Raw genomic sequence first — 24,569 nt, forward strand, 5'->3', positions numbered from 1 at the left:
GACAGGGTGGGCAGGGATTGCCTCTATTTGTTGCTGCGTGTGCTTTCCAAGCACTCAGTACAGTGCTCTGCACACAGTAAGCGCTCAATAAATACGGTTGAATGAATGAATAGCCCCACGTGGGGCAACCTGATTACCTTGGGTCCACCCCACCGCTTAGAATGGGGCTTGGCCCACAGCAAGTGTTCTTGAAAAGAGAATGGAACTAAAAAAGCGGTGAGGATTCGAATCCAAGGTGGTGACGCAAGCACGGAAAAGTAACACTCAGAGACAGTGCTGGAGAGATCAGAAAAAGGAGGAATATGACCGAGTGCCCGCTCACCTCCAGAGTGGTAGGAGTGACACAAAGGACCCCTCTCCAGTTTGGCTGGGCCTTTATTTATAACATATAGGAGAACTAGCCAATCGCAAAAGAACTCGGACAAGTGTGTTTCCTTCAATGACAAAAGAGACTCTTCGAGCAGGCCTTTTCTGTTTTGGCTAAAAAGCAATCTCCCGTCCCCCGGAATTTGCAGATGTGGTATACATCCCCCCTGAAATGGGGGGACTTCCTGCGGCAAAAGCAGAGTCAAAGAGCCTGGGCTTCGGAGTCAGAGGTCATGAGTTCGACTCCCTGCTCTGCCACTTGTCAGCTGTGTGACTGTGGGCAAGTCACTTCACTTTTCTGGGCCTCAGTTCCCTCATCTGTAAAATGGGGATTAACTGTGAGCCTCACGTGGGACAACCCGATGACCCCGTATCTCCCCCAGCGCTTAGAACAGTGCTCGGCACATAGTAAGCGCTTAACAGATACCCACATTATTATTATTATTCTTATTTAGATCAAGAGCTGCTCTCCTCGGAGTGCTGTTCCAAAACGGCAAGCGCTAAACAAATGCCATAATAATAATTATTAGTAGGACAGTGCTCTGCCCGCCCCGCAAAGCGCTCAGGAAAGACGACGGAAGGGAGGAACGGCTGAGTGAGTGAGTGAATGGATGAATGAATCCTCATGAATGGATGAATGAATCCCCCCAGTCACGTGATCCCTCGGAGCCCGGCCCCGGCCTCCTCCGCTCTCCCAGCGTCCCTTGCGCGTGGCCGGGGCCTGAGGGCGCCGCCATGGAGGGGCCCGGGGAGGCGGAGGGGCCTGGGGAGGCGGCGGGGCCGGTCCTCGTCTCCGTCCCGGTCCCCATCTCCCCGGCGGACCCGGCCCTTCTCCCGGCCCCGGAGGAGCGGCAGCGGCTGCTGCAGGAGCTGAGCGACCTGGTGGACAGCTGCCAGCGGACGCTGCAGAAGGTGTCCGCCGCCTTGGGATGGAGCCTCGACGAGGCGGACCCCGGGGACACCGAGGCGGAGGACGGAGAGGGGCTGGAGGAGGAGCAGGAAGACGACGACGACGACGAGGTCAGTGCGCGCCCAACGCCTCCCTTCCCTCCCCCACCTTCGTGCTGTTTATCAAGCGCTTCCTAGGTGCCGGGCGCTGCACTCAGCGCTGGGCTCCAGCCAAGCTAATAGTGATAATAATGATGTTGGAATTTGTTAAGCGCTTACTCTGTGCAGAGCGCCGTTCTAAGCGCTGGGGGAGATACAAGGTCATCAGATTGTTCCACGTGAGGCTCACAGACTTCATCCCCATTTGACAGAGGAGGTAACGGAGGCCCAGAGAATTCATTCATTCATTCAATAGTATTTATTGAGCGCTTACTATGTGCAGAGCACTGTACTAAGCGCTTGGGATGAACAAGTCGGCAACAGATAGAGACAGTCCCTGCCGTTTGACTTGCTTACGGTCTAATCGGGGGAGACGGACAGACAAGAACGATGGCAATAAACAGAGTCGAGGGGAAGAACATCTCGTAAAAACAATGGCAACTAAATAGAATCGAGGCGATGTACAATTCATTAACAAAATAAATAGGGTAATGGAAATATATACAGTCGAGCGGACGAGTACAGTGCTGAGGGGACGGGAAGGGAGAGGGGGAGGAGCAGAGGGAAAAGGGGAAAAGAGGGTTTAGCTGCGGAGAGGTAAAGGGGGGGGTGGCAGAGGGAGTAGAGGGAGAAGAGGAGCTCAGTCTGGGAAGGCCTCTCGGAGGAGGTGAGTTTTAAGTAGGATTTTGAAGAGGGGAAGGGAATCAGTTTGGCGGAGGTGAGGAGGGAGGGCGTTCCGGGACCGTGGGAGGACGTGGCCCGGGGGTCGACGGCGGGATGGGCGAGACCGAGGGACGGCGAGGAGGTGGGCGGCGGAGGAGCGGAGCGTGCGGGGTGGGCGGTAGAAAGAGAGAAGGGAGGAGAGGTAGGAAGGGGCAAGGTGATGGAGAGCCTCGAAGCCTAGAGTGAGGAGTTTTTGTTTGGAGCGGAGGTCGATAGGCAACCACTGGAGTTGTTTAAGAAGGGGAGTGACATGCCCAGATCGTTTCTGCAGGAAGATGAGCCGGGCAGCGGAGTGAAGAATAGACCGGAGCGGGGCGAGAGAGGAGGAAGGGAGGTCAGAGAGAAGGCTGACACAGTAGTCTAGCCAGGATATAACGAGAGCCCGTAGCAGTAAGGTAGCCGTCTGGGTGAAGAGGAAAGGGCGGATCTTGGCGATATCGTGGAGGTGAAACCGGCAGGTCTCGGTAACGGATAGGATGCGTGGGGTGAACGAGAGAGACGAGTCAAGGATGACACCGAGATCGCGGGCCTGCGGGACGGGAAGGATGGTCGTGCCATCCACGGTGATAGAGAAGTCCGGGAGAGGACCGGGTTTGGGAGGGAAGATGAGGAGCTCAGTCTCGCTCATGTTGAGTTTTAGGTGGTGGGCCGACATCCAGGTGGAGACGTCCCGGAGGCAGGAGGAGATGCGAGCCTGAAGGGAGGGGGAGAGGACGGGGCGGAGATATAGATCTGCGTGTCATCTGCGTAGAGATGGTAGTCAAAGCCGTGAGAGCGAATGAGTTCACCGAGGGAGTGAGTTTAAATGGAGAACAGAAGAGGGCCAAGAACTGACCCTTGAGGAACTCCAACAGTTAAAGGATGGGAGGGGGAGGAGGCGCCAGCGAAGGAGACCGAGAATGACCGGCCAGAGAGGTAAGAGGAGAACCAGGAGAGGACGGAGTCCGTGAAGCCAAGGTGAGATAAGGTATGGAGAAGTCAAGAGAAGTCAAGTGACTTGCCCACGGTCACTCAGCTGACAAGTGGCAGAGCCAGGATTCGAACCCATGACCTCGGACTCCCAAGCCCGGGCTCTTTCCCTGAGCCATGCTGCTTATAGGGTCGGACACCGTCCCTTGTCCCGCGGGGGGCTTCACTGACCCAATCTCCCATCCGGGGGAACCGAGGCACGGAGAAGCGACGTGACTCGCCCAAGGCCACCCGGACTAGTGGCGGGGCCGGGCTTTCCCCGCGGCTCTGCACGGCGCCCTCAAATCAGTCAGTCGGTCAGTCACCTGTTTGCGCGCTTCCTGGATGCCAACTACTGTACTAAGCGCCAGGGAAAGGGCAGTACAGCCCGGTCGGTTGACACGTTCCCTGCCCATAGGCTTTAGATGGAGGTGCGGGGTTGCTCCCCCTTATTGTATTCTCCCAAGCACTCTGTACAGTGCTTTGCACAGAGTAAGCGCTCAATCAATACAACTACTATTATTACTCTCCTTCCTCAATCAAGGCCACCAGCCCCGCCACCCGCTCTCACTCATGCACTCGTTCATTCAGTCGAATTTATTGAGCGCTTACTAGGGGCAGAGCACTGGACTGAGCGCTTGCGAGACTACAGTAGAGCAGTGAGCAGACGCATTCCCTGCCCATATCGAATTTACAATGTAGAGGGGCAGACAGAGATTAATATAAATGAGTGATAGAAACGGACCTAAGTGCTGTGCTGCCGGGAGCAGGGTGAATAAAGGGATTAAGTCAGGGTGATGCAGAAGGGAGTGGCAGAAGAGGAGGGGAGGACTAGGGGAAGGCCTCTTGGTGGAGATGTGCCTTCAATACGGCTTTGAAGGGGGAGGCCGGGGCTCTGGCGGTGTTGGCCCGTGGCCTCTCCGCCCCGGGGCGAGACGCCCGAGGGGAGGCGAGGCCATGGGGGCCTGGCACCCGTCCGTCCCTCCACCATCCTCTTCCCTACTTGGCGTTGCTGAGAGGACATGAGAAATCAGGCAACCGAACATGGGCAGCGGGGAAGCACCCTGGGGCGGGCTGAAGCTCCACCGCCATCAGCAGATATCGGTGGAGCCACTAGCATTACATTCAGTCGTGTTTATTGAGAGCTTACTATATGCAGAGCACTGAACCAAGCGTTTGGAATGGACAGTTTGACAACAGAGACAATCCCTGCCCAATAATGGGCTCACAGTCTAAACAGTTACACCCCGTACATCCATCATCATCATCATAACTGTGTTTGAGCTTATTGCATGCACTGCACAAGTCAGCACTTGGTTGGATACACTACTGTCCGATGAGACACGGTTCCTCTACCACAAAGGGCTCGCAGTCTCACCAGAAGAAAGAGGGGGTATCATCCCCCCATTTTTTACAGATAATAACAATAACAATTTTGGTACTTGTTAAGCACTTACTGTGTGCCAAGCACTATTCTAAGCATTGGGGTAGATACAAGTTAATCAGGTTGGACACAATCCCTGTCCCAAATAATAATAATAATGTTGGTATTTGTTAAGCGCTTACTATGTGCAGAGCACTGTTCTAAGTGCTGGGGTAGATACAGAGTAGTCAGATTGTCCCACGTGAGGCTCACAGTTAATCACCATTTTACAGGTGAAGTAACTGAGGCTCAGAGAAGTGAAGTGACTTGCCCAAAGTCACACAGCAGACAGGTGGCAGAGCCAGGATTGCAACCCGGGTCCTTCTGACTCTCAGGACCGTGATCTATCCCCTGAGGCACAGAGGAGTTAAGTAGTATCCCCGCTCGGCCACTTGGCTGTGTGACTTTGGGCAGGTCACTTAACTTCTCTCTGCCTCAGTTCCCTCATCCCAGCTCGGCCACTTGTCAGCTGTGTGACTTTGGGCAAGTCACTTAACTTCTCTGTGCCTCAGTTACCTCATCTGTAAAATGGGGATTAAGACTGTGAGCCCCACGTGGGACAACCTGACTCCCCTGTGACTACCCCAGCGCTTAGAACAGTGCTCGGCACATAGTAAGCGCTTAACAAATACCAACATTATTATTATTATTAGCATGTAAACTCCTTGTGGGCAGGGAACATATCAACCAACTCTGTTATATTGTGCTCTCCCAAGGGCTAACACAGTGCTCTGCACACAGTAAGTACTCAATAAATACGATTGATTGTGTGAATGCATAAAATCAAACAGGAGGCAAATGGCAGAGCCAGGATGTAAGCCAAGTGACCTGACTCCCAGGCCTGTGCCCTTTCCCCTAATTAATTTCTCTCTCCACCCTCACTTTCTCCTGTTAGCACTTTCTTCCCTTCTTACCTCAGGTGACACCAAGGGATGTTTGACAGGTATTTTCGTCCTCCCCTTTCCAGGGAGATCATGTTACCTGTTTTATCATTTGCTTCCTTTATCGTTAAAGGATGAAGTGGTGGTTTGCCCTTATGATTCCAATCACCATATGCCGAAATCATCTTTGGCGAAGCACATGGTCTCCTGCAAGCTGAGGAAACTGGATTATTCCAAAGAAGAGGAGGTATGCCGTGCATTTTATGTTTTTGTGTGTGCTCTTTGCAGCAGAAAATGATTTAAAATCTTTTAATCAATCGGTGGTATTTATTGAGCGCTTCCCATGTTCAGAGCACTTGGGAGAGCACAGTACAATAAAGGTGGTAGACATGATCCCCGCCCTCAAGGAGCTTTCCATGTAGTCGTGGAGACAGACTTTAAAATCAGTTACAGGTAGGGGAAGTGGCAGACCCTATGAACGTATGTTCATAAGTACTTTGGGGCCAGGAGTGGGATGTGTGTCAGAGTGCTTAAAAGGAACAGACCTTAGTGTATAGGCAATGCAGACAGGACATATAGGTTGGGGAAATGGGAAGTTAGTTACGACAAGCTTCTTGGAGGAGATATGATATAAGTAGGGCAATGAGGAGAATGGTGGTCTATCAGATGTGAAGGGAGAGGGAATTCCAGGCAGGGGGCAAGATGTGGACAAGGGGTTGGCAGTGAGTTCAAGGTATAGTAAGTAGGTTGACAATTAGAGGAGACAAGTGTGTGGGCTGAGTTGTAGTGGGAGATGAGCTTGGTTTCTGAAAGTAAAATAAAAGTTCAGAATTACATTTGCACATGGAAAATAGAAGATCAGTGTGGATCAAGAGAAGCAGCATGGTCTAATGAAAGAGCATGGGACTGGGAGAGGACCTGGGTTCAAATCCCAGCTCTGCCACTCATTTGTTATGTGACCTTGAGCAAGTCACCTAAATTATCTGTGTCTCAGTTTCCCCACCTGTAAAAGGGGGTTTAAAAATCTTATTCCCTCCTAGATTGTGAGCCCCTTGTGGAACAGGAACTGTGTCCAACCTGCCTATCGTGTATCTACCCTACCACTTGGTACATAGTATACGCTTAACAAGTACCATAATTATTTTTTGTAGTCCAAAAGGGGAGTTGGAATTTGAGGCAGGATTTTTTCAGTCGTTAATTTGCATGCTTCCTTCAGGGAAGCCATTTTATTGTATCGTAACACTTTGCTGCACTTCACCTTGCTCCTTTGTAGATTAGGTTAATGGGATTGGCCTAAAACATTAGGTTATCGTAGGGAGTATACTTTTGCTTTTACTTAACTATCCTACCACTTTTTCATTTCAGTCAGCAGAACTAGATTGTAAGCACTCTGAGAGCAGGGATCATGCTTACTAATTCTATCATAGTTTCCCAAATGTTTATTACAGTGGAACACAGTAGCCTTTTTATTGATTAACATGTTCGGGGCTAATGAATGGTTGGCTCTTGCCAGTATTTTAGGTCTTAAAATATTAAGGAGTTTAATTTTGGAAAACCCTTAAAAAGATATGTTTTCTTCATTTTTTTTTTAGGCTGAAATGTATGATTCTACCTTCTTCTATGAGAATGCAAAAATACCTACAATTATTCTGGGTAAGTATGAAGCATCAGATTACAATTTTAAAGGTAGAAATAGGAAGAACTGCTTGTTCTCCACTTCTTTCTCTTGGTACCCGGTATCCTGGTACCCGGATTCTCAGTGGACCAGGATCGTCTCCCATTACTTCCTGGCAGGAGCTGGCAGCCCCAAATTAGGCCCCTTGAGACAGCCACTTAATATCTGGCAGGTTTGGAGTACCCCAGCTTTCCAGGAGCTTGGGGTCCTCCCAAATAACGTGGTCCGCACAAGTGTGTGTCCTGGGAGCTGCAGTTTTGGTGGGAGGATTGCTGTCAATGCTCAGCAATTGGCCTGTCCATTCCTAGTCCAAAATTTCTCTGCTTTGCTCCTCAGACAGCCCTTCGTGCCAGTCTTAGGATGTGGGCAGTGACACATTACTGCATTTTCTTCCCAGCCCCAGTGATCTGCAGTCTTCTGCACCCTGGTCTTCTCCATTACATCAGAAGAGAATTGTGGGATGTGGGGGAGAGGGTGTCAATGTTTTCTCGATTCAGGGAGTTTCTCTTTGTTCTTGAGAGGTTTTTTTGTCTCCCACAGAATTCCCGTGTGAATTTAGCATTTCGATTTTCAGCTTGAATATGTATTATTATTACTGTAATCATTATTCAGTGTTTTAGTATGGGTAAAACCCTGTGCCTGGTAACCATCATTACTTTAATTCAGACTGCTGTAGCTACTTTTAAGAAGCTCCTTTTTAACTCAAATGTCCTTTCTGCAGATAAAAACCTACAGTCCCAGATAATTCAACAAGCTAGGATTTCTACTGGAAAAGATGCTGACATTTACAATCAAAGTAAGTGTCAAATGTGGCTTAACCAAGTTCTTGAAAAGTGAGCAACCATGTTACTTTGTTTTAAAAGTATGCAGATCACGAACTGTCATCAGCCATTGCATCTTAAGTTTCTAATGTTTATCCCTTTAATAAGCATAATGTAAATGAGTATCTTCAGTTTTTGTAGGATATGTAAATTCCTCGACTAATTTTTATATTCTCAAATTTTGTCCCAAATTATTATAATTTACTCACATAATTGCCTCAGCTGCAAAGTTGCACTAATCTGATTTTTGAGGATAGAATAACGGATAGTGAAATTGTCAGGTAAGAGCAGGATGATGCAGTTGAGATGGGGAAGAGCCATGGGATTGGAAATTTTTTCATTGAAATAGACACTGTCCAGGGGAGGAAGAGGAGAAGGGAAAGGGAATAATTCATTGAGTTCCGATTTTATCTGAGAGAGTGCGATAGAAGTAAGAGATGTAGTCTCTGGTGCCCTTTTACCATCCTCAATCAACTGTACTTATTGAGTGCTTACTGTACTAAACGCTTGGGAGAGGTACAATATAAGAGAGTTAGCAGACACATTCCCTGCCCATAAGGAGTTTACAGCCCAGAGGAGGAGAGAGAGAGAATAAAATAACTAGATTACAGATACGTACATAGGTGTTGTGGGACTGAGGATGGGGTGAATGAAGGGAGGAAATCCAAGTGAAAGGGTGGTGCAGAAGGACCAATCAGTTGCATTTATGGAATGTTTAAAGTGTACAGAGCACTGTACTTATGCTTGTGAGAGTTCAATACATAGGGTTGGTAGCCATGATCCCTGCCCACAAGGAGCTTACAGTTTACAAACATTAAAATAAATTATAGACAAGGAAAATGGGAGAGCGTAACAATCTGCACATAAGTGCAGTGGGCCTGGGTGTGGGGTGACTATCAATTGCTTAGGTGTTGTGAGTGTACAGACCACACAGAAGGGAGGGCGAGTAGGAGAGATGAGAGTTTAGTCAGGGAAGTCCTCTTGGAGATGTGAATTTAGGAGGTTTTTGAAGGTGGACAGAGTGATGATCTCACAGATATGAAGGGGGAGAGAGTTCCAGGTCCAAAAGAGGAAGTGGGCAAGGAGTTGGCTGCAGGCTAGATGAGATTGAGGTACAGAGAGGTCGGTAGGATGGTGTTAGAGGAGTGAAATGTGTGGAGTTGGGTTGTAGTAGATGATCAGCAAGGTGAGGTAGGAGGGAGAGAGTGATTGAGTTCCTTAAAGCTTTTGGTAAGGAGTTTCTGTTGGATGCAGAGGCGGATGGGCAACCATCAGAGGTTTTTCAGGAGAGGAGAGAGACTGAGCTTTTTTTTGTTTTTTTAAAGAAAAATAATCTGGGCAACAGTGAAGTAAGGACTGGAGAGGGGAGATACAGGAGTCAGGGAGGTAAGCAAGAAGGCTGATATAGTAGTCAAGGCGGGTTATGATAAGTGCTCAGATCATCATTAGTGGTGTTCATTGAGCGCTCAACTACGCGGTAGCAGTTTGATGGAGAGACTGGGGCAGATTCTTGAGAAAGGTCCAGAGAATCATTTGATTGAAGCTTAATAGTAAATTTGCCCTACGCATTTTTAGGCCAAATTGTTTTGTTTGTTTTAAAAAACATACCTGGCTGGTGCAAATTGAGTCAGTGTTATAAAAATGGCAATTTATTTTTGATCTCCTTGATGCATAGATGTTGTTTTCAGTTACTTAAAATTTTTGTCATTTTGTTTCATACTTAGTGGCTTGTTCTCCACTGCCTGTCGAAGTTCCTCAGAACCACAAGCGGTCCATCTGCGATCTAACCCAATCTGAGCGCCTTGCCATCTACGATTATGTCCTCCAAGAGACCAAGAAACAGAGGTCCAGGTCCCACATTACTGAAAACGACAGTGATCTTTTTGTAGATTTGGCTGCTAAAGTCAACCAAGGTTTGGAAGAAATACTGTAGAGTGTGCTTTTCGTTTTCTAAATATAGTCATTCATTCTTACCTGATACAAAGGTTAGTTATTTCAAACAAGTTAAAATGAAATAAAGCAGCAGTTCTGGAGAAATCTCAAAGTCATAGGCTAATCATTTTTTAAAGTATTAATTATTCAGTACACCATTTGTATTTTCTCTTTTCTTCAGAAAACAATAGTAGAGATAACTTTTCTGTGTCTGGTTTAGGTAGCCAATGTACTTCTTGTCTTCTCTCCTTTTTGTCCCCCCTCCATTATTCCCCTAATGCCTTTCTGCTGCTTACCTTCTCTAGCCCTGTCTTCCTCATTCTTTAATTAATTCATTCATATTTATTGAGCGCTTAATGCATGCAAAGCATTGAGTTAAGTGCTTGGGAGAGTACAATATAACACTCTTGTCTTCTCTCTCTTGCCTTTGTTTCCATATGTTGGTTTTTGTCTTAAGGCCAGTTTGTGGCCTTATCTTTGGGTATCTCTCTCTGTCTCTATCGCTGTCTCTCTCTGAGTGTGTGTGCGCACGTGCTTAAGAAAGGAAGTGTTAGTGATGGGCAGTTGTGAGAAGGAAGGAATGTATATGTGTTTGTAAATGAATGTAAGTGATGAGTGTGTTAAGTCGAAGTTTGGTTAAGGGTTGGAGAGTTAGTCGTTGTGCACGTATGCTTTGCCTGCATATGTATGTTGAGTAATGAGTGTGTATGTGGGTGGAGGGATGATGTGGGTTTATGTTGCACATATTTTTTTGTTTTATCTCTAACCACCAAGCTCTAGAGTAGCCAAGGATTTCTGAAAGGATGAAGAGAAGGCTTGACTTTGGCAGCAGAATTTGGGATATTGCCACCAGGTTTTCTGTGGGGAAAACTGAGGACTGGCAGGAGAGGTACCCCCCTAGTGGCCTCCTCTCTCTGACCTCAAAGCCCCTCTTCCTTCTTCCCCCAGCCCTAGGATCACCAAATAAACGTGGGATGGGTTGACACCAGGCTGAAGCAGCAGCAGAAGTGTGGAAGTCCTGGGGGTGGCTGCAGAACAGGTAGACTCCTGGAGCTGCACGAAGGGGGGGTTTCCTCACTGCATTAGGAGCGTCTGGGCAATAGGGGAGCTTTGAGCCTGCCAGTAGGTTTAGGGATCCCGGCCAAATATTTTAAATCGTGGTAAGGAGAAGCTGGTTCACCATTTTGGTCTTTGGGTCCTGTGTTTAGCAGACCTTATGGGGAAAGAGTTTGTATTTATTGTGGCCATTTATCAATTGATTGCCTTGAAAGTTTGATTTTTCAAAATCTGGCTCAACTTTACAACAGTCAATTAAAAAGAGAAGTTTGTGCTACAGAGTATCATGTTGACATATGGCAGGAATGGGTACTCCCAATTGTCCATGTGTTGCTATTGAAAAGTGGAGCTTCGTTTTTGGCATGTCAACAGCATTGTCGCTTGGTTTTATTTTATTATAGACGATGGACAAAAGGGTCCCAAGTCCCACCTTGAAATCCTGGCAGAAATGAGAGATTATAAAAGGCGGCGTCAGTCCTATAGAGCTAAAAATGTTCATATAACAAAGAAGTCTTACACAGAGGTAAGTGTTGTGTGATTTGGTAATGATTTTGCCATTTCAGGAACTTTAAAAAGTGGTTGTGGTGTGCCCTAGTTGCTAGAATAAGTAATGGTCTCCCTAGTTGGTAGTCTGTGTTTTTTTTGTTGGTTGAGGATTGATATATGTGGGACTATTTTACATCTCAATGTGGCTCATTTTCATACTTGATTGTGATCATTGGATAATACTAGTTAATGATATATTGATTTGGTTTATAATAATTCAACCTGAACTTCAGATTTGTCATTCTTCTAAGCTGTTGGTTGATTTGTATTTTTCTGGCTGTAAGCTTTTGTTAAAACAATCGCCTTGTTAGCGTCCATGTTTTCAGTCACTGTCCTTTGAAAGTGCACCTAGTAGGCCCTTTTCCACTTTACGTCCACTGACCATTCATTCAGTCCTATTTATTGAGCGCTTACTTTGTGTAGGGCACTGTACTGAGCTCTTGGAAAGTACAATTCGGCAACAGAGAGAGACAATCCCTACCCAACAACGGGCTCACAATCTCTGGTACCTTTCAGAACCCCCCAGTGATGCTACATCTCCTTCAAACTCCTGATGGATAGCCTTCACGACCCTGCATCTGATCTGTAACACCTCCCTGTTTCACCCTCCACCTTGATATCTTTGCCCAAGATGACCCAATCCTCCCATTTCCTACTATCTTTCTCTTCATTCAATAGTATTTATTGAGCGCTTACTATGTGCAGAGCACTGTACTAAGCGCTTGGGATGAACAAGTCGGCAACAGATAGAGACGGTCCCTGCCGTTTGACGGGCTTACAGTCTAATCGGGGGAGACGGACAGACAAGAACAATGGCAATAAACAGCGTCACGGGGAAGAACATCTCATAAAAACAATGGCAACTAAATAGAATAAAGGCGATGTACAATTCATTAACAAAATAAATAGGGTAACGAAAATATATACAGTTGAGCGGACGAGTACAGTGCTGAGGGGACGGGAAGGGAGAGGGGGAGGAGCAGAGGGAAAAGGGGAAAATGAGGCTTTAGCTGCGGAGAGGTGAAGGGGGGATGGCAGAGGGAGTAGAGGGGGAAGAGGAGCTCAGTCTGGGAACGCCTCTTGGAGGAGGTGATTTTTAAGTAGGGTTTTGAAGAGGGAAAGAGAATCAGTTTGGCGGAGGTGAGGAGGGAGGGCGTTCCGGGACTGCGGAGGACGTGACCCAGGGGTCGACGGCGGGATAGGCGAGACCGAGGGACGGTGAGGAGGTGGGCGGCAGAGGAGCGGAGCGTGCGGGGTGGGCGGTAGAAAGAGAGAAGGGAGGAGAGGTAGGAAGGGGCAAGGTGATGGAGAGCCTTGAAGCCTAGAGTGAGGAGTTTTTGTTTGGAGCGGAGGTCGATAGGCAACCACTGGAGTTGTTTAAGAAGGGGAGTGACATGCCCAGATCGTTTCTGCAGGAAGATGAGCCGGGCAGCGGAGTGAAGAATAGACCGGAGCGGGGCGAGAGAGGAGGAAGGGAGGTCAGAGAGAAGGCTGACACAGTAGTCTAGCCGGGATATAACAAGAGCCCGTAATAGTAAGGTAGCCGTTTGGGTGGAGAGGAAAGGGCGGATCTTGGCGATATCGTAGAGATGAAACCGGCAGGTCTCGGTAACGGATAGGATGTGTGGGGTGAACGAGAGGGACGAGTCAAGGATGACACCGAGATTGCGGGCCCGAGAGACAGGAAGGATAGTCGTGCCATCCACGGTGATAGAGAAGTCCGGGAGAGGACCGGGTTTGGGAGGGAAGATGAGGAGCTCAGTCTTCCTCATGTTGAGTTTTAGGTGGCGGGCCGACATCCAGGTGGAGACGTCCCGGAGGCAGGAGGAGATGCGAGCCTGAAGGGAGGGGGAGAGGACAGGGGCGGAGATGTAGATCTGCGTGTCATCTGCGTAGAGATGGTAGTCAAAGCCGTGAGAGCGGATGAGTTCACCGAGGGAGTGAGTGTAAATGGAGAACAGACGAGGGCCAAGAACTGACCCTTGAGGAACTCCAACAGTTAAAGGATGGGAGGGGGAGGAGGCTCCAGCGTAGGAGACCGAGAATGACCGGCCAGAGAGGTAAGAGGAGAACCAGGAGAGGACAGAGTCCGTGAAGCCAAGGTGAGATAAGGTATGGAGGAGGAGGGGATGGTCGACAGTGTCAAAGGCAGCAGAGAGGTCAAGGAGGATCAGAATGGAGTAGGAGCCATTGGATTTGGCAAGAAGGAGGTCACGGGTGACCTTAGAGCAGTCTCGGTAGAGTGGAGGGGACGGAAGCCAGATTGGAGGGGGTCTAGGAGAGAATGGGAGTTAAGGAATTCTAAGCATCGATTGTAGACGACTCGTTCTAGGATTTTGGAAAGGAAGGGTAGTAGGGAGATAGGACGATAACTGGAGGGGGAAGTGGGGTCAAGAGCGGGTTTTTTAGGATGGGGGAGACGTGGGCATGTTTGAAGGCAGAGGGGAAGGAGCCCTTGGAGATTGAGTGGTTAAAAATAGAAGTTAAGGAAGGTAGGAGGGCAGGGGCGATGGTTTTAAGAAGGTGAGAGGGAATGGGGTCCGAGGCGCAGGTGGAGGGGGTGGCACTTGCGAGGAGGGAGGAGATCTCCTCTGAGGATACTGCAGGGAAGGATGGGAAAGTAGGGGAGGGGGTTGGTGGGGGGGGAGGGGAGAGGCGGAGGGGTGACTTTGGGGAGCTCAGACCTGATCGTGTTGATTTTCGTGAGGAAATAGGTGGCCAGATCATTGGGGGTGAGAGATGGGGGAGGGGGAGGAACAGGGGGCCTAAGGAGAGAGTTAAAGGTCCGGAACAATCGGCGGGGGTGACGGGCATGGGTGTCGATGAGGGAGAAGAAGAAGCTTTGCCTGGCGGAGGAGAGGGCAGAGTTAAGGCAGGGAAGGATAAATTTGAAGTGTGTGAGGTCGGCTTGGTGCTTGGACTTTCGCCAGCAGCGCTCAGCAGCTCGAGCATAGGAGCGTAGGAGGCGGACGGAGGACGTGATCCAGGGCTGTGGGTTAGTGGAGCGAGAGCGGCGGAGGGAAAGGGGGGCGAGAGAGTCGAGATGAGTAGAGAGGGTGGAGTTGAGAGCGGAGACCTGATCGTCGAGAGTGGGAAGAGAGGACAGGGCGGCGAGGTGAGGAGAGATGCTATTGGAAAGACGGATGGGATCGAGAGAGCGGAGGTCTCTGTGGGGCAGTAGCGAAGATTTGCAGGGGGAGGGAGTGTGAGAGATGAGGCAGGTGAGAAGGTTATGGTCAGAGAGAGGGATTTCAGAGTCGGTGAGGGAGGAGATAGTGCAGCGGTAGGAGATGACGAGATCGAGGGTGTGACCGAGTCGGTGAGTGGGCGCGGTACGGTGGAGGAGGAGGTCGGCAGAGTCGAGGAGGGATAGCAGGCGGGCGGCAGAGGAGTCGTCGGGTACATCCGTATGGATGTTGAAGTCTCCGAGGATCAGAGTGGGCAGAGAGAAGGAGAGAAGGAAGGAGAGAAAGGGGTCAAGGTGGTTGAAGAAGTCGGAGGTGGAACCGGGAGGGCGGTAGATGACGGCGACAAGTAACTGGAGTGGGTGGGAGAGGCGAATGATATGGGCTTCGAAGGAGGGGAAGGAGAGGGAGGGGGGAGGAGGGATAGTGCGGAAGCGGCAACGGGGCGAGAGGAGGAAGCCGACGCCTCCTCCCTTACCAGTGAGTCTGGGGGAGTGGGAGAAGGAGAGGCCTCCGCTGGAGAGAGCGGCGGCGGAGACCGTGTCTCCGGGAGAGAGCCACGTTTCCGAAAGGGCGAGGAGGAGGAGAGAGCGGGAGAGGAAAAGGTCATGGATGAAAGGTAGCTTGCCTGTAATAGAGCGGGGGTTCCAGAGGCCACACTTGAAAGTAGCTGTGGGTGCAAGGGGAGGAGGGGGGGAAGGGCGGGGGGAGGGGAGGGTTTGGATGGGAAGGAGGTGGCGGGGCCCTGGACGGGGAGAGGGGGATGAGGGGTGGCGGTGGGACAAGAGGACTGGGATGGGGCGTGGGTGGGGAAGAGAGAAGGGGGGAGGGGGTGAAGAGGGGGTTTGGTGGGGGGAAGAGTAGGGGGAGGGGGAAGAGGGGTAGCGCTGGTAAAGTGGGGTTCTAGGGCGGGAGGGGGGGGTAGGAGACAGAGGAGAGAGCAGGAAAGAGCTTAGCGAGAGAGGGGAAGGGGAAGGGGAGGATAGGAAGGGGGGGGGAGGGGGGGAGGAGGGACATGGCGAGGCCAGAGAGGTGGGTGGCAGCACTGACAACAATAAACAGTAATAAACGAAATCGGTAATATAGCAACATGATACAGTATGATACAATACAGTAGTGCTAATATAGCAACATGATACAGTCTGATACAATATAGTCGTGTTAATAAAAGGGGTGATGATCAGGGTCGGGGGTAGACTCGATTAAGGGGCGACCTGATCAAATTCAAAGTCTGACGACAATAAACAATGACAAGCGAGATCGCTAATATAGCAACATGCTACAGTAAGGCACACTACAATAGTGTTAATAAGCAGGCGATGACCAGGGTCGGGGGACGAGCCGACCCTACCCGATCAGACTCAAAGTCAAGCGGCCAGCGGCCGAGAGAGTCCCAGAGCTCATGACCAAATAACCCTGTGGCGGCGGGGGGGCCCTGAGGTTGTCCGGGGTGGGTGGCGGCCGTGGGCGGCGGCTAAGGTAAGGTAACATGGTGAGGACAAGGACGTCGTCGCCCGGGGCGGGGGCGGGAGAGATGAATCACCTCAAGAGGGAAGAGAGAGTGAGGCCTTCCCAAAATGGCCGCCTCAGGCAGAGTGGGGGCTTCCCAAAATGGCCGCCTCGGGCGGAGTGGGGGAGCGGTTGGGGAGCACAATGTCCCCGGGCCCGAGCAGGGGGACACAATGTCCCCCGAGGACACAATGTCCTTGGGGCCGAGAAGGGGAGCACAATGTCCCCGGGCCCGAGCGGGGGGCGGGGGGGAGGGGTGGACTGGAAGCTGGTGGCTGGGGGTCTGTGGGGGCGAAGATCCGTAGTGTCGGAGTTCCCGAGCGGGGGTGCGGAGGTCCAGGTTGCGAAAGGCTGAGGCGGGCGCGGGTCCGGACGGTCCGAGGCTCAGCTCCCCGGTGGAGGGGGAGGACGCGCAGATGAGTCAGCGAGCGGTAGGCGAAGGGGGGCTTGTCGGGAATCGGGGCCGGGTGGGCCGAGGCTGCGCCTCAGGGGAGCAGAGATCCCGAGCCCACGAGGTAATGGCTCCAAGGGTCCGGGCGATGACAAGGCTCAGCTTCCCGGGAGAGGGGGGGTGGTCTCGGCGTGGATGAGTCGGCGGTCGGCGGCCAATAAGCCGCTAAAGTCGGCGGTCGGTGGCCAAAAGGCTGCTAAAGAGCTAGGCTGGAAACGGGGGGGCAGGCAGCCCAAGGAACCACCGCCTGGGAGGAGAGCTCCCGAGTCCATGTGGTGGTCGATTCAGCCCCAGGGGAGCAGAGATCCCGGGCCCACGAGGTAATGGCTCCAAGGGTCCGGGCGACAACACTTCCTCTTACTTTCCCCAATAAATGTGGCATGCATAATTTGGGTACCTCCTTCAATTATTAGATATATTTAATTAAAAGTCCATTTTATCTTTGTCCAGTATATATTTTCAGTGCCATTGAGAAGGAACTTTGCCCATGTTCCGTAACTCCCACTTAGCAGAGGAACCTGTTGTGAACCTGAAGGGCACTTAATACAAGTTCAGTTGAAGGGAAGTGTTTCAGTGGCTACATCTTATTTGACTAAATCTTAGGCTAAATCTTATTCTCATATATTGTGCTATTTAATCTCCCAAGGTGATTCGAGATGTGATCGGGGTACACATGGAAGAACTAAGTAGTCACTGGCAGGAGGAACTGGAAAAAGAAGAGGTGGATGAAGGAGGTGGTATTTCTGGTTCAGTAAAGTCTTCAGGAAGGTAAGCCACTGCTTTCCTGTGTTCCCAAGATGGTCCATTGTTTGAGTGAATGATGTTTGGGGTAATTTTAGAAATTTCAGAACCATTGGTTGCCTGATAGACTATGTACTATTGATGGAAAGATGTACGATTAAGTTATTTTACAGTGCACAGTTTGGGTGAAACTTTTATTGGGGAATTTTGGAATGCTCTTCCTACAACCTAAGTCAAACTGGATAGAATGCAAGTTCTCTTAGTCTAAGTAGAGATTCAGCATTGTAAGAAACGGTCCTGGCATGCCATTGCTTCATCTTTGTCTTACTACAGAGATTGGGGCACCAGCCTTACTGTACTGTACCACACTCTGTGGTGGGTTTTGTTTGCAACTTTATAGTGCTGTTTTTTATGCAGTAAGACAATGACACTATTCTGTTAGAAGAAAACATACTTTATAATGTACAAATGTTTATCGAAATGTCAGTCTTGATGGTATCTTCAAAGCACCTACTTCCCTAGCCATTCATTTCCATTTTCTCAGAGGTTTCAAGAATACCATTTTTCCATAACCCAAGGTTCTTCAGGAGCACAACCATGGTATACCAGACAAGATTTATTCAAATTTTGAGTGCCCTTTTCCCATACATAATGTGATTAGATTAGATTAGATTCTCCTTTGGGAACATTACCTAATTTAGGCCCTCAATAAATTTTTACGAAATTGAGAAGAGCAGAGTTCTGAATACTACTGTATTCTCACTTTCAGAAAGGAAGAAAGGCGGTCAGCTTCAGTGGATTCACGGCAATCCTGTGGAAGCTATAAAGATGCAGAACGCACGCGACGGAGGAGAGAGCGCACTAGAAGTCCACATAAACGGAAAAAAAGTAGAGACCGGGAGAGAGACAGGGACTCCAGAAGAAAAAGAGACAGGTAAGTTTAAACACTGTTCATTTGTACATTTCAGGTAATGCACCTTACCCTTTTGGGCAATTTTCAAACATTGCCCAGACTCCATAGTACAATCATTTAAAGCACTCAGCTCACTCCATCCTACCTCACCTCTGATCTCCTGCTTCAGCCCAACCTGCACACTGTGCACCTCTAGTACCAGTTTACTCATTATGCCCCGATCTCATCTATCTCACTGCCGACTCCTTTCCCACATCTTCCCCCTAGCCTGGAACTCCCTCCCCTTCCATATATGGCAGACCACCCCTCTCTCCACCTTCAAAACATTATTAAGGCCATATATCCTCCAAGAGGACTTCCCCGATTAAACCCTGTTTTCCCCGGCTCTCTCTCCCTTCTGTGTCTGTGACCTTTGGACACTTGATATTTGCCCCACCCCCAATCCCACAGCATTTGTGTACATATCTTTAAATTATATATTACAAATAACTTATTTAATCATATTATTGTCTGCCCACTTCTTTCTGCATCAAAGGTTCCCAGTCTGTCTGTTGGATTCAAGGCTTCCCAGTAGCTCTCCTTATTTATCCATGCTCTTTACTTCTTTCAAGCTAATCACTTAACTGTAACTCTCTCATCTCCAGTACATTGCATGTCCGCTTCTGCCTTCATGGAACTACTCCCCTTAAAAATCCACAGAACCGAGTTCCTCTCCACCTTCAAAGTCCTTATAATAATAATAGTAATAATAATTCTAATTTTTATTGTTGTGGTGTTTAACTGCTTACTGTGTACCGTGTATTAAGCACTGGAGTAGATAATAGGATAATTTTGGACATGTCCCTTTCCCACATGGGGCCCAGAGTTTCAGAAGGAGGTAGAACAAGTAATTTAATTCCCATTTTACAGATGAGGAAACTGAGGCATAGAGAAGTTAAGTGACTTGCCCATGGTTACACTACAGGCAATATAATAATAATTTTGGTATTTGTTAAGTGCTTACGAGGTGCCAGGCACTGTTCATTCATTCATTCAGTCATATTTATTCAGTGCTTATTGTTTGCAAAGCCCTGTACTAAGTGCATGGTAGAGTATACAGCAACAAACAGACACATTCCCTGCCCACAGTGAGCTCACAGTCTAGAAGGAGAGACAGACATTAATGCATATAAATAAATAAGCACCATTCTATGCACTGGGGTGAATACAAGCAAATTGGGGTGAACACAGTCCCTGACCCACTTTGGGCTCACAGTCTAAATCCCCATTTTACAAATGAGGTAAGCGAGGCACAGAGGAGTGAAGTGACTTGCCCAAAGTCACACAGCAGACATGTGGCAGAGGCCGGATTAGAACCCAGGTCCTTCTGACTCCCAAGTCCATGCTCTGTCCACTAGGCCATGCAAGTGGTGGGGCCCTGCTGCTTCCTAAAAAAAACCACCTCCTCCAGGACACAATTCCCAATTAAACCCTACCTCAGAGTGGCTTACCCATGTTACTCATTGATTGTGCTTCCCTCTGTTTTGTATTTACAGTCTGTTTCAGTTTGGCTCACTTGTTCAGTTAGTAAGCTACGTGAAAGCAGGGTCCATAATGTTTACTTTTATCATATGCTTCCAAGCAACTAGGCCCTCATTAAATACAAAGGATCCTTCTTATATCTAAAATGCAGTTAACTGTCATTTTAGCATGGATCCTCAGAAGTGGTCTATCAGTCAGTAATGTTTATTGAACACTTGGGAGAATACATTACAGCAGAGTTGTTAGAGATGATCCCTGTCCACAAGAAATGTAAAATCTAGATGGGGAGACAGATGTTGAAGTTTATTACAGATAGGAGAAAATGCAGGCAAGTGCTTAAAGGGAACAGATCCAAGTGCCTAGGCAATGCAGAAGGAAGAGGGAGTAAGGGAAAGGCAGGCTTAGTCGTGTTAGAAGGCCTCTTGGAGAAGATGTGATTTTAGTAAGGCTTTGCAGGTGGACAGAGCAGTAGCCTGTCAGATATGTAAAGGGAGAGGGAGGACGAGGGCAAGGGGTGGCCGGTAGGATAGATGAGATCTTGATAGTACAGTGTACTATAGTACAGATAGTACAGATAGTACAGTGAATAGGTTGGTGTTAGAGGAGTGAACCATGTGGGTTTTGTTATAGTAGGAAGTCAGCGAGGTAAGATCAGAGGGGGAGAGCTGATTGAGTGCCTTAAAGCCAATGGTAAGGAGTTACTATTTGATGGAGAGGTGGATGGGCAACCATCGGAGGCTTTTTGAGGAGTGGGGAGATATGAGCTGAATGTTCTTGTAGGAAAATGATCCAGGCAGCAGAGATAAGTATGGACTGGAGTGGGGAGATACAGGAGGCAGAGAGGTCAGAGAAAGGAGGATTGGATTGGGAGTCAGGCGGCCTGGGAGTCTATTCCTGGTTCCACCCTGTGCCTGTTGTGTGGCCTTGGGAAAGTCACTTAACTTCTTTGGGCATGAGCGTCCTCATCTGTGAAAAGCAATCAGTGGTATTTACTGAGCACTTACTATGTGCATAGCACTGTATTAAGCGCTTGGGAGAGTACAGCACAACAGAGTTAGCAGACACACTCCCTGCCTACAACGAATAAAACATCAGTTCTCCCTCCTTCTTAAACCTGAGCCCCGTGCAAAATAAGGACTGTGTCTGATCTAATCATGTTGCATCTATATTAGTTAGTTCTCCATAAATGCCTGCCTAATTATTTGTGCCTAGGTACATTTCTCAGTCTCATTTGAAAAATGTCAATCTGGAATTTTGTCAACGATTACATTCATTGTTTGTTTTTGTTTTAGGGATGAAGACAGATACCACAGCTATAAAAGAAGGAAATAGCCAAGCTATGGTCAAGATAGTGGTGCAATATTTACACCTGAACATTTTAAGACACTTTAACCAGTAGTGACTGTGTCCCTGGCTTATTGGGGGGACCATGATGTGCTGGAGTTTTAATTGCATTGTCAGTGGGAAGGGACCGTGTCAGCATTATACCAGATGTTCACCTCATTTTCCAGTAAACATGAATATAATTTGAACATTGTGAGCATAATGATATACACCATATTTGTGCTCTCTTCAGCCTGTTAGCACCACCGACTTCATGTTCCTGAATTTCTTAGGGTTTTTATTGGCAAATTTGCATCATTGCCAGCTGTCACCTCACTAAATAGAACATAAAATCACTTCTTCTATTGAAATTGATATTTTAGCTCTGCCCCTAGGGCAACAACCCCTCCTTACAGGAACTGGGGATGTGTAGAACAATTGTCCCTCTGCCTCCAACCAAAGCTGGGTCTTGTCAACAAACCCCTCACCCCAGCTTCCCAAGACCCAGACTCATGGTTTTCCCCCACTAGTGGACCCCAAAGTTTCCACGTCTTCATATGTCCTGTTGCTACTCTTGACCCTTTCCCTTCCCAGTAAGCCTGCAGCTCCTCTGTCATGTCTGCCTACGAATTAATATCCATCCCCCTCACCCCCAACCCATCTGCTACCTGCCCATATCTCCATGGCTCTTGAGTAAATAACATGCATATAACATTAGTTTAGAATAAATATGAAACTACCTCACTTTGCACAGTGGATGTGAATTCAGTACTAAAGGACTTGGTACAGGGAGGAGTGGGATGGGAGTTTGGTGCAGTGAAGACCTGGTGTTTGGGAGGCCAGAGAGGGATGCAAAATATACAAAAGAATTGTGAGAATGTTTTGTGGTATCTCTGCCCAAGCGTGGGGTGTGGGTCTCATCATGGTAATTGGCAGCGGATGCAATCTCCCGGCTTTTGGTTCTTCTTCACCAAACAGCTGCAGGTACCTGGCTTATGAAATAATGTGGTAGCAACAGGTCTCTAAGCCTCAGGCCATCTCATGGTCTGTAGAGCTGTGGGCTGACCGATCTTGAATGTTTTTGTGAAACTTAGACCCATCATACAACTAACACATGAGGCTCCTTGAACAACCCCATTGTGTTCATGCCCTATTCAGAGACAAGAGCAGAAGCAGTGAAATCTTAGAGTGAAGTTAGGGCATAAGCATTAGGTCTAGTCTCATCTTAACACAGCTTTACCAGGTGGGTTTTGTGAACAGAACGGATCACAAAAGGCTACTCCAAATGGCTGCCCTAGAATCAGTGTAAATGGAGTGACCAAAAGGAGGGGACCTTGGTCTAAGAAGCTGCTGAATGTCAGAAGATGACAGCTGACTCACAGCCTGGCCTGGTGGACTGCCATCTAGAAATGGAATGGTTTATTTTGAATAGTGTCTTCTACTGGATAATGAGTACTGAAGCAAAAAGAAACTACAAGGGGTGACTCTGTGTTTGGCGGGGAGAGTGTCAGCCCCACAGTGGCCACTATGGCCACATGTGCTCAAAGGAAAAGCTCTGTCATTGTCTTACAATATGGTCAGTTATTTTACAACATTGTAGTTCTGTTCTTGAAAAGTCTTGTATTACAGAAAATTAGCACTATAGCATTCAAACTTCAATCGACACCACGTGTGCAAAATGACACTGCATGCCGAATGTCAGACAGAAGCACCATGTGGTAAGGATATTCCCCATTTTCTTAATGGCAGTCTACCCAAAATGGAATGAAGCCATACATATAGAATAGAACTGGCTATACAAAAGAAATAGTAGAAGAGAATGGTAGATTCTTTTCCATGTTTCCTCACCATGATCGCCAGGCAGTTATTGAATAATAATAATAATGTTGGTATTTGTTAAGCGCTTACTATGGGCCGAGCACTGTTCTAAGCGCTGGGGTAGATACAGGGTAATCAGGTTGTCCCACGTGAGGCTCACAGTTAATCCCCATTTTACAGATGAGGTAACTGAGGCACAGAGAAGTTAAGTGACTTGCCCACAGTCACACAGCTGTCAAGTGGCAGAGCTGGGATTCGAACTCATTACCTCTGACTCCCAAGCCCGTGCTCTTTCCACTGAGCCATGCTGCTTCTCCTGAGCCACGCTGATTCACATTGAATCCCATGTGCCAGGCTATGTACCATGCATTTTGTGTGCAAGGCATGATAATGGGTATATAGATCACGGTTAAGTTTATGCCAGTCTAATTTCAGTGACTGGCTTGTGAGCTAAACAGGCAAAGAGGTTTCTTGACAGCTTACTTGGTGAATCTTTTGCTATTTGTGCTTTTTGTCCTTAGAAGTTCTGATCATCAATATTCTGATGGACTTTTTTTCATTTATTTATGGCAAATTCACAATCCAAAATAAAAATTGAGTTCTTTTAAATCTGGGCTAGACCTTTTAGTCTGAAACCCCAGAGTCACAAATCGTGCCCTTATTCTGATGGCATCTACGGGTAGGAAGGGCACAATTTGAAGTCTTGGACATTATTTACTGAGAAACATACCTTAGCAGCACATCGTGTTTGAACCCAGCCCACATCCCAGCAAAACATCCTTGGGTAAGTCACTTCTCTCTGATTCATCTGTAATGTCTATTTAAAATACCAGTCCTCCACCTGCGTCATGTGTGTGTTTTGTGAGGTTTCATGTGTTTGTAAAGAACTTTGAAGTTCTCCGATCCAAAGTTGCTCGATAAATTTAGCATATTATTTTAATTTGTAATGTTACTCACTCTATCCATTACAGAATGTTACTCACTACTGGTGTCTGACATCCCAGGCCTTCCTTGAAATCACATAATGCTTGTAGTTGTAACAGTCCTTCTAGGAAAATCAATGCCAAGTTTCTTGACCTTTATAGAGGATTATTTTCAATCCAAAAAAACCCAAAAACCCACAGGACCTTAAGTTGGTCCTTGGGGCTCGAAAGTCAGTGGAACCAACGAGATGCTTGCATAATGTCTTGCTCTATTTCTGAAGGACTTCTTTGGAATTGCTGATGAAAGAAGTGAACTTAATCCTATGGGGAAAGATTTAGGAACTGTTTCTCACACGTACTGCTCATGTCCTTCTGTTAGATTAAAGCCAAATTTTTTTATGAACTAAGGAAATTATTCTTTTGAATTATATTTTCGACATTTCCCATGGAGTTAAAAATCAAGGTGAAAAGATGCTACTAATCTGCTTATTTGAAATTTCATATATGGTGGATTTGAATATGTGAAAAAAGAATTAAAATACTGTAATGTAGAAACATCCAAACTAATAATTGAAATATAGGGAGGTTTGTGGGTAATCTGAATGGCGTTAAGTGATTTTTCTTGATTTCTGCTTTTCCTGCACTGAACTGGGTTTGTCTAGACTCACGGAAGCTATGGCCTACAGGCATTAAAATAGAATCCAGAAGATCTTGTCAGATGATAGAGGTGGCAGTGTTGGAGGCTAGTGGTGCTATATTCAATCCTC

At 47.9% G+C, this 24,569-nt stretch overlaps 1 protein-coding gene across 2 annotated transcripts; it reads left to right on the forward strand.

Moving 5' to 3' along the window:
- Positions 1–1,069: 1,069 nt before the first annotated feature.
- SNRNP48 (small nuclear ribonucleoprotein U11/U12 subunit 48) lies at positions 1,070–21,805 on the forward strand. 2 transcript variants are annotated; one of them, XM_029053131.1, is made up of 9 exons: positions 1,070–1,386; positions 5,522–5,635; positions 6,981–7,041; positions 7,785–7,859; positions 9,609–9,797; positions 11,274–11,395; positions 17,210–17,331; positions 18,074–18,238; positions 21,031–21,805. In XM_029053131.1, exons 1-9 carry the CDS (start codon positions 1,102–1,104, stop codon positions 21,068–21,070), a joined length of 1,173 nt encoding a protein of 390 aa, XP_028908964.1. In that variant the 5' UTR covers positions 1,070–1,101; the 3' UTR covers positions 21,071–21,805. The 2 variants fall into 2 exon arrangements, with proteins under 2 accessions (XP_028908964.1, XP_028908965.1); XM_029053132.1 differs by having other exon boundaries at positions 1,070–1,378; positions 5,520–5,635.
- Positions 21,806–24,569: the final 2,764 nt, after the last annotated feature.

The sequence above is a fragment of the Ornithorhynchus anatinus genome, chromosome X2, assembly GCF_004115215.2.
Source record: "Ornithorhynchus anatinus isolate Pmale09 chromosome X2, mOrnAna1.pri.v4, whole genome shotgun sequence".
NCBI lineage: Eukaryota > Metazoa > Chordata > Mammalia > Monotremata > Ornithorhynchidae > Ornithorhynchus > Ornithorhynchus anatinus.